General features: G+C 35.4%; 1 protein-coding gene across 11 annotated transcripts in view; it reads left to right on the forward strand.

Annotated features, from left to right (window-relative positions):
- Positions 1 to 14,837, forward strand: part of gria2b (glutamate receptor, ionotropic, AMPA 2b) — a 57,132-nt gene that overhangs the window by 33,920 nt on the left and 8,375 nt on the right. For all 11 annotated transcript variants that reach the window (XR_003675004.1, XR_003675006.1, XR_003675005.1 and 8 more), the window contains exons 4-13: positions 1,851 to 2,047; positions 5,558 to 5,611; positions 5,709 to 5,867; positions 7,647 to 7,814; positions 9,359 to 9,463; positions 9,574 to 9,681; positions 9,923 to 10,129; positions 11,577 to 11,944; positions 14,000 to 14,198; positions 14,278 to 14,525. Coding sequence is in view for 8 of the 11 variants with exons in the window: in XM_028460551.1 (XP_028316352.1) it covers positions 1,851 to 2,047; positions 5,558 to 5,611; positions 5,709 to 5,867; positions 7,647 to 7,814; positions 9,359 to 9,463; positions 9,574 to 9,681; positions 9,923 to 10,129; positions 11,577 to 11,944; positions 14,000 to 14,198; positions 14,278 to 14,525 (1,813 nt within the window). In the remaining 3 variants the exon portion in view is untranslated. The remainder of the gene's footprint in view (positions 1 to 1,850; positions 2,048 to 5,557; positions 5,612 to 5,708; positions 5,868 to 7,646; positions 7,815 to 9,358; positions 9,464 to 9,573; positions 9,682 to 9,922; positions 10,130 to 11,576; positions 11,945 to 13,999; positions 14,199 to 14,277; positions 14,526 to 14,837) is intronic.

Below are 14,837 nucleotides of genomic sequence, written 5' to 3' on the forward strand. Positions count from 1 at the left end.
TATCATTGAGGAGGTGGGGTTTATGACCTATACTGCAGTCAGTCAACAGGGGAAGCTCTAAAAATAAAAGCTTCACTCCAACGTGCATTCTTTTTACAGTCTATGGTTCAAACACGATTCTTTAAAATAGAAAAAAACTTCAACATTGTGAAAAAGTGTGCCTCCCCTAAATGTGCAGCGATTGACTCTATGTTTGGTACAGATGCTTACAACGTCAATTAGAATAAGGCTTAAAGCAACCTGGGAATATTTGGTGAAAATTTTATTTTAACCACTTTAACTTATATCTAGAAAAAAATAGAGGTTTAGTGATGAACATTCAGTAATTTTTTAAGTTAAACATGAAAAAAATATTGAAAATAATTTGAGCTGAATTTGTCTGCATCCAAAACATCTGAAATACATCATTAAACTTTGTGTGTGTGGATGCAAAGTGAGCCGTTTCACCCACTCGCCTCCCACATGTTGCTGAGGTTCGTTTCTGCCAAAACACCTGTGACTCATCCTGATGAGCTCTTTGCGTAATGCACTCAGTGGCTGTGAAACCAAGATCTGAACAAACAGATGGCAAATGCAGCCAGTCTGCAGTAAAAAAAAACCATAAAAAACAGGGTTTGGTGTGTCTTCAAAAAAGTATTCTTGAAGCATTTCCATTTTCTTTCTCAGAATATTTCCTCTCTAGCTTCCTTTGAAGTTTATATTCATTTTTCTAATTATCATTTTTAGAGCAATGTTTCTCAAATGGGGGTACACGATGGAACTATAGGGGGTACTTGAGAGAAAGAGGGAAAATTAGCAAAAGAAAACATTAAAAAAATAATGGGTTTTATGATGTTTATATTTAGTTTAAAATGACAATCACACTGAATATTAACAGCAACTGACAAAACGACAACAAAAACACATAAAATAAGAGAATCATATACTGAATAATAAAAATAACAAAAAACCAAATACACAAAATGACACCAAACAAACACACACACTCACACACTGAGAAAAATACTTACTGTTACTAACAACACACAAAATGGCAACAAAGACGCGATAAAAGACAGAAAAACACACAAGATCACTCCAAAATACACGAAAACAACAGAGAAACATACAAAACGACATAAAAAAATAAACACACACACACTGAGAGAGAATGATTTAAATAATACCAACAACACACAAAAACTACAACAAAAACACACAAAATGGCAACAAAGACACGATAAAAGACAGAAAAACACACAAGATCACTCCAAAATACACAAAAACAACAGAGAAACATACAAAACGACATAAGAAATAACCAAACGACATAAAAAAAAAACACACACACAGAGAGAATGATTTAAATAATACCAACAACACACAAAAACTACAACAAAAACACACAAAATGGCAGAAAAATATACTGAATAAAAAAGAACAAACAACAACAAACTACACAAAGGGACAACACCAAACACACGCACACACACACACACACACACACACACACACACACACACACACACACACACACACACACACACACACACACACACACACACACTATAGCTTATTTACAAAGTGAGATTCTTTAAAATGTGTATCATTATAGTTGTTTTCCACAGAATTCAGAAATGAGAGAAAGGGGTTCTTGGGCCAAAAACGTATGAGAATGACTGTTTCCGAGCATATAAAAAACGCAACAAAAGCCTATCATGATATTACGTCTTTATTAAACACAATTGGCTTTAACATATGGACTGTGTGGTTATCTTCTCCTGTCACGCTTCAACACAGGAGAGGAACACATCATTTAATACCAGTTTATTCTAACTGGAGTGTGAATAATCGTTCATTTCCATCCCCAGGCCTCACCACACTGCAGGTTGTTCTGGATATGGCTGCGGAGAAGAAATGGCAGGTGACTGCCATAAATGTGGGAAACCTTAAGGACGAGAGGAAGGACGAGTCGTACCGCTCGCTTTTCCAAGATCTGGAGACGAAGAAGGAGAGGAGGGTGATTCTGGACTGTGAGCAGGACAAAGTCAGGGACATCATGGAGCAGGTAAACACACTGATGTTCAATCTGTGTCCATGCTTTGATTATTGATCAAAACATAGAGATTGATGACAGGTTATTTCTTAACTCTCTTATTATCCTCAAATATTACTAACACATTTTACCTGTGGGTCAATCTGACCTCAGGGATATTTGCCTCCAGATAATGATTGTCAGAATATCGTTGACCAAGTTTTTGTGTCGGACACTTTGTTTATTTGTTTAAGACATAAATAACAACTTTATAATGAAACCTTGACCCGTTCTCTAGCGCCACCATCAGGACAAACTTTTAAATTAGAATGAATTTATCTTGAATAGTTTTCATCCAAATGTTCTCAAATTTACTGACAACATTAATAATCACTAGAGCATGAATTCTGTTGGTTGTGGTGATGATATGACTTTTCATGTAGCGCCACCATCAGGTCAAACTTTCAGTTTTAGTGTATCTTGAAAAGGTACAAGAAAACAAGAGGAACAAAAAAAAAACAAAACAAAAAAAACTCTTTGTGTACAAGGAAACCCAACAGAGAAAAATAATCAGCGACGTTCAAAATAATACATAAGATCCATGTTGTACACTTATGATTGTAACAATATGTCTGCTCAAAGGGAGTGGGAAGAAGAAAGACTTATTTAATTCCACCCCCATTTCTTAATTTCATCATCTTGCTTCTGTTTGTTTGGACTTCTAGAAATACTCAATAACTACTAAACAGAATAAGAAAAAAAACTAACTAACAAATGATCAGTAACTAAGATATACAAGAATACAAAGCAAAATACCAACCATCATTCAGTTCCTCCTGGTGCTTCCAATCTTGGGTATTATAACATTTCAAAAGCTTCTGGTACCATGAGTGTTCTCTTTAAAAGTTAAAAAAAGAAAAAAAAAAAAAATTGTATGTTGACTGGTAGAATCACAGAATGAATCATTGATTGATGATCCGTCTCCTTCATTAATGCTGGAAAAACATCTCCAATCAATGGTGAAACAAATCTACTGTATGTACAGAGTTTAGATCAGTGGTTCCTAACCCTTTTTGGATCGTGACCCCATTTTGATATCGCAAATTCCTGGCGACCCCCAAAGACGTATTTTTTTCTAGAATAATTTTTTGATCACGAGAAGCTCATGTATTCTTAGACTGTATTTTATTTGAAATTATTTTGTGTGTTTCTGATCGCATTTTAGATTTAGTTGTTGTCCTTTTGTGTATTTTTCTGTAATTTAGTGTATTTTTGTTGTCATTTTGTAAATTTCTCTGTTTTTTTTTTTTTTTTTTGTGTGTGTGTTTCATATTTTTGAATGTGTTTCATTTAATGATTTTGTTCAGTACTTTGGGGGCCACACAAAATCAGCACGTGGGCCACATGTGGACCCCGAGCCTCATGTTGCACATGTCTGAACGACTGGTAATAAAATGAGCAAAATATATATATATATATATATTTTTTTTTATTTTTTTTCAGGCGACCACACATGGGCTCACGACCCCAAGATTGAAAAACACTGGTTTAGAATTACATGTTAACCATTAGAAAGGCTAATCAGCTTAGAGCTGTGTCTGCGATCTCATCAATGTCTTTTTCTTTCTTTCTATTATTTAAAAAAAATACCAAACCCCTTCAGAATAGTACATCTACTTCTTGCCAAAAGCATTACCTGAGGGGTTATAAGAACATATCATTCTAATGTGTGTCTCGTAACCACCTCAACAAATTGCAGGATTAGATTCAGGTGTTTGTCATTGATGGGAGATAAATGAAATTGGCCCAAAGCTGATGTTTTTATGTTATTTTCTTCTCTTTGCCTTGTTGCTCTGCCGATAAGAGAAGCAGAGGAGGAATTGGATGTCTGTCGTTCGCTATCTATGACAATAAGTATATGGGCTTTTTAACCTTTAATATATCTGTGTCAAAAACCCAACCTGGTCTATAACGCAGCACAGAACAGCATTTAATCCAGTCTGTGACTGCACGTCAAAGAGATAAAAAAAAAAAAAAAAAACATTTAGTATTAAACTAAATATTTCAATTAGGTTAAATTAATATGGTTGCATTGTCTGTGTGTAATAAACTGGGTCACATTTGATGCATCTTTTTTTTTCTTTTTTTTTTTTTCCCAGGGTCAAATATAATTGTAATCGTGCAATTGATAATTAATTACATTCATCAGTTTCAGTTTTTCAGTTTGTTTGTTTCAGTCTAACAAAAAATAAATAAAAAATTCAAACATAAATTACAATTAAAAATATATATAACAGGACTGAAATAGGCAGAAGCAAAAATGCTTATATGTCCAACATAAATCATCATGGCCTTTTTTCAAATAATGCAAACAAATAAAAAAATAAATACATATATATACAGTGGTGTGAAGAAGTGTTTGCCCCTTTGCTGATTTCTCACTTTTTTGCATGTTTTCCACCCTTAAATGTTTCAGATCATCAAACAAATTTAAACATTAGTCAAAGATAACACACGTAAACACAAAATGGAGTTTTCTAAATGAAGGGTTTTATTAATGATGTTAAAAAAAAATAAAAAATGCATGGCCCTGTGTGAAAAAGTGTTTGTCCCCCAGCTCCTGTTAAAACATAACTGTGGTCGCTCACACATGAGTTCAATTTCTGCACACCTGTTCTCATTCTAGAAATCACTAAAATAGAACCTACTTGACAAAGTTCAAGTTCAAGTTCAAGGTTCTTTATTGTCAAATATGCACCATGTTAAACATACGCACAGATGAAATTGCAATCCCCCCCAACCCCCAGTGCAAACCTGCAGTGCATAAAAAGAGCACTTAAAACACAAAAACACACAACAAACACACAAAAAAACAACTAGCAATACTATACAACAAATAACTTAACTAAAGACATTCGGACAGCAAATAACGAACAACAGACAATCGACAGACAAGGCACTTGTGAGTGTTCCACTATGAGGTAGAATGTGGATAAATTACTATGAGGTAGAATATAAATAAATTACAGTATTAATAATATAAACAGAGTGCAGATTAAATTACGAAGTTAAAAAGTGAGGTAGTGTGCAAATAGTACAAATAGCATAACAAATACAATGACGGCTGTGCAGAGTTTAGGGTGCGTGAATTAGTGGAGCACGTGGGGGGTGGAGGTGGAGGGGGGTGATGCCAGGTCCTGTAGGGGCAGACTGTGGCAGGATGAAGGGGGGGGGATGGAGGGCAGAGGGGGCAGAGGGGTGAAGGAGGGTAGAGAACTGAGGGCAGAGGGTGGAAGGAGGCGGAGGGGGGATGGAGGCAGGGGCAGGAAAGGGAAAGGGGATGAGTGGAGAGGAGACCAAAAGATCCTCAAAAGCTCCAGACATCATGTCAAGATCCAAAGACATTCAGGAACAAATGAGAAAAAAAGGAATTGAAAAGGTTCTAAAGCTTTTTCTAAAGCTTTGGGACTCCAGCTTTGTAATGCTATTCTTTTATTGCACTGTAAAGTGTCTTTAATAAATATATCTTTCCTTACTCTACAGATCATCACAATAGGCCGACATGTAAAAGGCTACCATTACATCATAGCAAACCTGGTAGGTTCCAACAACAATGATATTTGTACAATGTTCATATTAATGTTGTGTTTTGATTCCATAATCAATATTTTTTGACCCTTTTCTTCCCATCCAGGGTTTCATTGATGGAGATCTGTCCAAAATTCAGTACGGTGGAGCTAACGTTTCAGGATTCCAGATTGTTGACTTTGATGATCCTTTGGTGTCTAAGTTTGACCAGCATTGGGAGGCTTTGGAGAACAAAGAGTATCCTGGTGCCGACAGCACCATCCGGGTGAGCGACTGTGCACAACACGTGCACAAAACCTGCACGAACACGTTTACCAAACGTCTTGAAAAGACAAATTCCGTCTGATGTGTTTGATATCTAAAGCTGCATTTTTTTGATCTCATGCCCTCCTCTCAAATGCACAAACTTTTCCTAAAAACCAATTAGAGATGGCGAAAAAAAGATCTGCAAAAAAATTAAATAAATAAACCTAGCTGTTAACACTAATAATGCAAAATGGCTTTTACGCAAATATTATTAAACCGTAAACATTTGGACTAAGAAAATCATAAAAACGGACTGATTTTGAGCTAAAGTCAGATCAAAAATCTTAATAAACCTCATAAAATCATATTAGAACCAGGTTTGAAAACATGTCTTTATTTATTAGGCTAAAATGTAACCACAAAATGTTAATTACATGCTAAAATATTTCACATTTGTTGCAAAGGTTAGAAGGATATTTAATTCTGCCACAACAAAAGCAAAATGTGAGCATGTCTGCTATTTTAAAACTCCTATTCAGCAAGTGAAGGCCTTTTGCCTACACATTACCTTCTACCAATGCGTACCTTTTTTGTGGTTTTGCAGCCAAACTGCTTCAACAATTCAGACGAAAACCATTTTTCGACATGTGCAGCATTAAAGCTAATTGCAGCCCGTAGCACGGCAACACAAACAAGATCTCCATCGTGAGAGATAATCAGTAATATGCTCTTTGAATACACTCTAATTAAGAGAAGATGTCAGTGCAGGAAAATATAATGAGGGGTGGCTGTTGTCTGTGTCCATGCATGCAAGCCTTTATTTATTTGCAGACTGACGTTGGTCAACCTCTTTTATTCCAAGGGTGAATTAAAGGTTTCAGATGAAAGTTGAACCCTCTTTGCAAATCATTGCATGGAATTTTGATGACAAAAGAACTGTGTGATCTGTGGTTTGGAGGCAGATGATTGAAAAGAGAAAAAATAATCAGCTTCCTTCTGCTCAGTAAGATTTCAAATTAGAGATGAGCGATATTATGCACCGATATTAAACATAAAATGCTATAGAGGTCACGATGTTCTTTTGTCCGGCCCCCCGAAATAAATAGAAAACAAAATTACTGAAAAATAAGCAGAACAACAGCAAAAATACACAAAATCCTACAAAAACCCACAAAAAACCCCGAAAATTATCAACAACAAAAAAACACAAAAATGACTCCAAAAAACATAAAGAAAAATATGAAAAAGGACAACAAAAATATGCAGAAAAAAATTACAGAAAAATACATAAAACATACATATATACACCAATATTAGTCATAAAATGTAATATTAACCTCAAAAACCCAACAACATCAAAAATACACAAAATGACTCTCAAATCACACAAAATTACGACAAAAAAAGGAAAAAAAAACAGAAAAATATCAACAGAAAACCCCACTAAAATGACTCCAAAAAACATGCGTAATTAAAGAAAAATACAAGAAAGGACAACAAAACATACATAATAAATTACAGAAAAATATTCAAAACATACATATATACACCGATATTAGCCATAACATGTAATATTGGCCACATCAAGAACTATTATAAAAAAGTATTTTATAAATGTAAACACAGAACTGAATGCTTGCATTAGCAAAAATGCTGTGGATTGCAGTCATTTACATGAAGACAAAAGTAAAAACACTTTGAATTCCGACTCATATTTTCATTATCCAACATACCTATTCATTTGCAATACATGAAACTATTTACAATCCTCAAGCCACGCCTCTTTCTCTGTCTACAGTACACATCGGCGCTGACTTATGACGCCGTGCAGGTGATGACGGAGGCTTTTCGCTACCTCCACAAACAGCGCATCGACTTCACCAGGAGGGCAAACACTGGGGACTGTTTGGCCAACCCCGCCGTGCCCTGGGCTCAGGGGGTGGAGATTGAACGAGCTCTCAAACAGGTTGGTTTTATTAGTGAATCCTTGTTTCCATGGTGACTGAAAACCCATAGTCCATGACAAACATTTGACAAAAGGCAAAAAAAAAAGAAGTTAACAGGTAAATCACATTGTCATGCAATTGGTGACTCATAAATGATATTCTTTAACAATAAAAAAGAAAGAAAAATACTTCTGCAAACTGATTAAGAAAAGATGTCTTTAAATAAAGTTTGATTCATAATCATCATAATTGACATATTATTTTTAAAGGGAAAGCCAGTTATGATCACAGATGAGCACAAATACACTTAGGTTTTTGTCTGTGAGAATACAAGTATGTACAGTAAATGCTTAATAAACATATAGCTTGCTTTAAAAACAAGTAGACTTGGAGTTTTTTGATCGTTTTTTAGGCCTGTGGTCACAATAGTTTACTCGTGAGTCTATGTCTGTAGTCATAAACTCCCAAAAATATGATTGAACATGGCTTAAAGCAGGCATGGACAACTAGCGGCAAAGGGGGCCAGCATGTGGCCCTTTGTTTTCAACAAAAACAACAACAAAAATACACAAAATGACTCCAAAATCACACAAAAATAATAGAAAATACACAAAAAGACAAACGTGCATAATTACAGAAAAATACCCCAAAAGACAACAATAACACACAAATTGATTCAAAAAGGCACAAAATTAACAGAATATTGCACAAACAATATAAATATACAAAATGACTCCCAAATCATGCAAAAATGATGACAAAAACATGCAAAAAAAATAGAACGATATTACCAAAAAAACCCACAAAAATGACTCCAAAAGCCATAAAAAAAAAATAAAAAAATGAAAAAGGACAACAAATTTACAGTAAAAAAATACACAAAAATACACATAACATCAACAGAAATACGCAAAATGACAAACATATATATTTACAGAAAAATACCAAAAAAGACAACAATAATACACAAAATTACTGAAAAAGACACAAAAATAACAGGAAAAATATAGAAAATTAAAACATAAATACACAAAAATGACTCCACAACACATACACAATTAAAGAACAATACAAAAAAGGATGACAAAACTTTCAAGAAAAAATATTACAGAAAAAAACACAAAACATTGACAGAAATACACAAAATGCTTATTTACAGAAAATTACCCAAAATGACAACAATAACACACAAAATGACTTAAAAAAGGCACAAAAATATACAAAATGACAACAACAATATACAAAATAATATCATAATTACACAAATGCTGCAGAAAACAATTAAAAAAAAAAAAATTAATTGTTCTTTCCTGTATTAATGTTCAGATCTGTGAATATTCAAAATGTTGACATGAATGTTGATAATGTGGCCCTCTGATCAAACACAACCACATTTTTGTGGTCCCTGCTGTGATAGAAGTTGCCCATCTTTAAAGTATCTTTTTGTGGCTGAAGACTTCTCTACATGACATTCTGTGCTTCAGAAATGTTCCACGTAAAGACACGTTTGGATTGTCTAAAGGTGATTTGTCTGATTTATCTCCTCATCTATTGTTATGTGTAGGTTAAGGTCGAAGGCCTCACAGGAAACATCCAGTTCGATCAGTACGGCAAAAGAGTCAATTACTCTGTGAACATTATGGAATTAAAAAGCAACGGTCCAGTAAAAGTATGTTTCCCAGTGGTCATGTTCACACAATGTTTGAAAGTTTAACATTAATGTGCACAACAACACTGAATGTGAAAAAAATAAACTGCTTCTTTTATGTTTCCTAACAGATTGGATATTGGAATGAAAATGACAAAATGGCGGTGACTAAATCAGATGTCTTCGCTAATGACTCCACAGGAATGGAAAACAAAACTGTTATTGTCACGACCATCTTGGTAAATACCAGCACGTGTAATTTCAAGTCTATTAACGAATGGCACAGACGGTTCATGACACTAATATTGTGTCTGCTGCCTAGTTTGAAAATCAAGCAAAACATTCTCAGAGTAGCTTTGTGCATACTCCATTTTAAGTATCTGTAACACATCAGAAGTTTGAATAATTCATGTCTCACTCTTGCTTTTACAAAAAATTGCGAGCCAAACTAAATTTTCTCTGTCTTTTTCTGTCCTTTAGGAAGCTCCATATGTAATGCTGAAAAAAAACGCTGACCTTTTTGTCGATAACGAGCGCTACGAGGGCTACTGCGTGGATTTGGCTGCAGAAATTGCAAAGCACTGTGGCTTCAAATATCAGCTGAAAATAGTGGGTGATGGAAAATATGGAGCGAGAGACGCAGAGACGAAAATCTGGAACGGAATGGTTGGAGAGTTGGTCTATGGGGTGAGTGTTGGGGGTGGTTACCATCTTAGATAGGATGAACATGCATCCAGATTTACTCGTACGTGACCTCTTTTCATGTCTTGTCCGGCTGGATTTTAAAGAAAATGTAAAAAATTCCTAATTTCAAAAGGACCCTAAATGCATCTCAGAGAACAAGTTAATTTAAAAGACCATAATTACACTAATATTTGCTCTATCGGAGAAATTCCAGCAGTTTCTAAAAGCTGTTGAAGATGTACGTAGAGTAGCTTTGTTTTGAATGAATCGTCACACATGCAGCCAGGATTGTGTTCAATTATAATTGTAATTGGAAAAAACTGCTGTAATTGACTTCAGAAAATGGCATATAAATTCTATCAAAATTGTCAATAATAATTTGAGAACCATGTTCCAGTTCTAAGGCGTACACATACATAGTTAATCATCATTAGAATATGTTTTGTCACGTTTACCTGTCACTTTTCTTGAGGATTATTTTACCATTTAAAAACTAAAATTAATCAAAGGCTATGCTGTCATGGTAACCAAGAGATAAAAAAAAAAAACAATTACATGACAGATCATTTTTTTGTGTGTATTCTAAAGCTGATTTAAGACCTGTTATCATAAGAGATGCTGACAGAGGAAGGATACGTTTTATGGGGTTATTTATTTCAGGCTCAATAATTGTGATTAAATGTAATTGAAATTTTGCAACTGGGAACATAATTGTGATTGACTTTCGGGGGAAAATAATAGTTGCAATTTTATTTGTAATTGGGAAAAATGCCAGTCACTGTAATCTTAATTTAGTTGTAAATGAACATGGATAATTAAAGACGTAATTGTAATTGACCCCAACACTGGACGCAGCAGAGAGTAGAGGAAGACCGAAAGATACCAAATATTGGTGGAATTAATTTTTAAAAATGTCAGCGGGAAAACCCTCCTGATGATAAAACCTCCGTGGAAGTTCAGAGAAACTTACCGTATAGGAAGTTAATGTCTCAGTTATTTATTGATGCATATATTTAATGATTATTTAATCTTCTGAAAACCTTGACGTTTATTTATTGGTTATGTTATTGTATGATTGAGAGATTTTAATAATGTTTATGAGATTTTTCAAGGACAGATTGTTATATTGCATAATAAAGGTAAATGTCTTGAGTCACCACTGATTGTTTTGTTAAATATTTGTTATAAAGAGAGAAAGTAATTATTAAACCTTATGGACAATAACAACTTATTTATCTACTACAGTTTAATTTGCCTTTACAAGGTATATATAAGAAAACATCAAGTACTTTTTAAGTATGTCGAGGTCGGCCCAAGTTTCCTCTTTTTTGGAAACCAAAATATGATCATCCTATTTTAAGGATATTGTGTAATAAAGTAAGAATATTTGAAGTTTAGGAAATATAATTTACCACTATCGCATTTGTTTTTTTTCTTACTACATGGATAGAAAGCGGACATCGCAGTGGCTCCTCTGACCATCACATTGGTACGAGAGGAGGTGATAGACTTCTCCAAACCGTTTATGTCTCTGGGGATCTCCATTATGATCAAGAAGCCTCAGAAATCCAAACCTGGAGTCTTCTCCTTCCTGGACCCGTTGGCCTATGAGATCTGGATGTGCATCGTGTTCGCCTACATCGGCGTTAGCGTGGTGCTCTTCCTCGTCAGCCGTTTCAGCCCCTACGAGTGGCACACCGAGGAATACGAGGACGGGCAGATCCAGACCAATGAGTCGACTAATGAGTTTGGCATATTCAACAGTCTGTGGTTTTCACTCGGAGCCTTCATGAGACAGGGATGTGACATTTCACCAAGGTGAGTTTGGAAAACAGACATCAATAAAACATGTATAATAAAAGAGGAAACAGGTGGTATGAAATTGCATAAATGGTAGCTTAAATGGGCAAAATGTGGCAAGCAATACTGAAAAAGGCCAAAAATGTGGAACATAATGAAACAAGTGGTATTTATTGGGCAAAAGGGAGCTTATTCGGATGAAAAGTGGAAAAAAATGGTTAAAGAATTGACAAACATTGGATAAAATTGGAAAAATAACTTGCAAAAATGGACAAAAATTGGAAAAAAGAATATTTATTGGCGAAAGGAAGCTAAGAATTTTAAAAAACAAAAAAAGTGTCAAAATGGGACAAAGGACGTTGCAAAATGGCCAAAGAAAAAGGTAAAAACTTTAAAAGGTTTCCCTTTTTAACGTTTTCTGGGGGAATAATAAACAAAATTCAGACATAAAGAGCCACATGTTGAGTATCACTGACTTAATGACAGCTTTATCATGGTTTAAACATTTTTTTTATAATAAACTAAATTAGGAGGAGAAAATGAACTTAATGTCTTAATAGCTGATGTCTAAATGTAGCCTCATTGTAAGGCTGCTTAAACTTTTCTATTAGACTTAATACCTCATGAGAGCAAACGCTTCAGTCAGTATTGTTAGTCATTGCATTACATACAGATGTATCTGCATGTGACCTGACAAGTCCATCATGTCTCATTCAAATCAGCTGAGTGGTGTCTGCAGATGTGCTTCTGTTCACTTTTTGTCTTGAAACCCGCTCTGCGTGTGTGTTAAACCAAAAACTTAAATGTCAAGTGCTGCACACACAAAATAAGTCAGGAATGAGTACCTTTTTAACATCATTTATCAGAGGCCTGCCTTCCATTCACCTCCTCAGCATCCACTTCTGCATCTTTCTCACGCTAATCGGAACGCATCACCTGACCGCTCATTTAACGCGCAGCATCCAAGCCAAGATATTGAGCTCTAGCTTGAATATTGCATCTCAGAAAAAAGCTTGACTTAACAATGATTGCAGGGCACTATTGATAGCAAAGCAATGTAAGCATTTTTTTCCCAAGAATAAACCAAAAGACCCAAAAAGATTGCACTTTATGCACTGTTAACTTTTGACAACATAAGCAGACAAAAATAATAGTTTATCATTTTGTTCTATTCTTTTGTTTTACAATTGTTTTTATAAAATGTCCTGTTTTTTAAGTGTTCTTTATAATGTCCTGTTTTATATGTTATTTTTCTTGTTTACGTACCCAGGGACTGCAGATGTAAATTAGAATAAATAGAATAGAATAGACCTTTATTGATCAGTGGTTTGAACTAACTGGATGACATTCAGTAGCTACATACAGCGGACCGTGACTAGCAAAAATGTCATTTGGACCTATAACCTAAATTCAACAGGAAGTCTGCAATTTTGAATTTAACGGGCCAAATTTGGCACTTTTCCCAATTTTTGACCAAACCACACCATCTTTAAAAGCAAAGTCCTCCACATGAAATTTGGGATTTATGTTATTGACAGATTGGAGACCCGTTATTGTTAAAACAGTTAGTTTTTACCACATTGCCAGGTCTACATGGGGTGCTAACTCAGCCGAAACTCATCAATCAAAATCCAAAGTCATTTGGTAGTGATAGAATAGCACTTTAAGGGAAGTGGTGGCCTAGGCTGGGCTTGTAATCGGAGGCTTGACTATTCCAAACTCACCCGGGCCATTAATGTGGGATGTTGAGCAAGTCCCTTAACCCCTAACTGCTCCCCGTTAAATGCAGAGGACAAATTTCATATCTGTAATAAGATACAGTATATGACCAATAAAGGAGAAAGCCCTGGTTTAAAATCTTAATCTTTTTTCATTCTACTCATTTATCTACTTAAAATAGCTGGTTGCCAACACTGGTGCAATCACGTGGTTGCACAGTGTTTCTGCCAAATAAACATAACATGAAATTAAAGGATAGCAATATTAAAACAAACATGACTTTCTATTCAGTAATTGGTTATTCATTTCATCCTCTATTGAAAACTTTGATCAACTTTTGCTTTCACTCACCAGGTCTCTGTCTGGACGCATTGTCGGTGGCGTGTGGTGGTTCTTCACTTTAATCATCATATCGTCCTACACGGCTAACCTAGCAGCTTTTCTCACTGTGGAGAGAATGGTTTCACCCATTGAAAGTGCAGAAGACCTGGCCAAGCAGACCGAAATAGCCTATGGCACCTTGGACTCCGGCTCAACCAAAGAGTTTTTTCGGGTAGGGGTCATTTTCTTTTCTGTACCTGTTTTGAGATCAAGCTTTAACGCTAAGTTGTTTCAATGTGTTTTCTTTCCAGCGCTCAAAAATTGCCCTTTTTGATAAAATGTGGACTTATATGCGAAGCGCAGAACCCTCTGTGTTTGTAAAAACCACAGCCGAGGGGGTCCTCAGGGTCCGCAAGTCCAAGGGGAAATACGCATACCTGCTGGAGTCCACCATGAATGAGTACATCGAGCAGAGAAAGCCCTGTGACACCATGAAGGTGGGAGGCAACCTGGACTCCAAAGGCTACGGGATCGCCACGCCGAAAGGATCCTCATTAAGGTGGGTGGAATAGTATAACAATGTGTTCAATGTTGTTATAGTATCCCACCTACCCTGATGTAGCTTTGCTAATGTGCCCCCCCCCCTGGTTTGTATAAGAACATGAGGTAATTCCTCTTCCCCTTTGAAATTTTGGACAAACCATTGCAATTTATTGTAAGTCGATAAATTGCAAAACAAAAAAGTTATTTTGCAAGAAAACTTAAGTAACTGTAAAAAAAAAGGATTAATTGATTTATTTTTCTTAAGTTATCAGTGATGACTTCTCATCTTTGAGGCTAATCTTGAATTAATTTTCAGGCCATTTTCAAA

This window comes from Gouania willdenowi, chromosome 10 (assembly GCF_900634775.1).
Source record: "Gouania willdenowi chromosome 10, fGouWil2.1, whole genome shotgun sequence".
In the NCBI taxonomy this organism is placed as follows: domain Eukaryota; kingdom Metazoa; phylum Chordata; class Actinopteri; order Blenniiformes; family Gobiesocidae; genus Gouania; species Gouania willdenowi.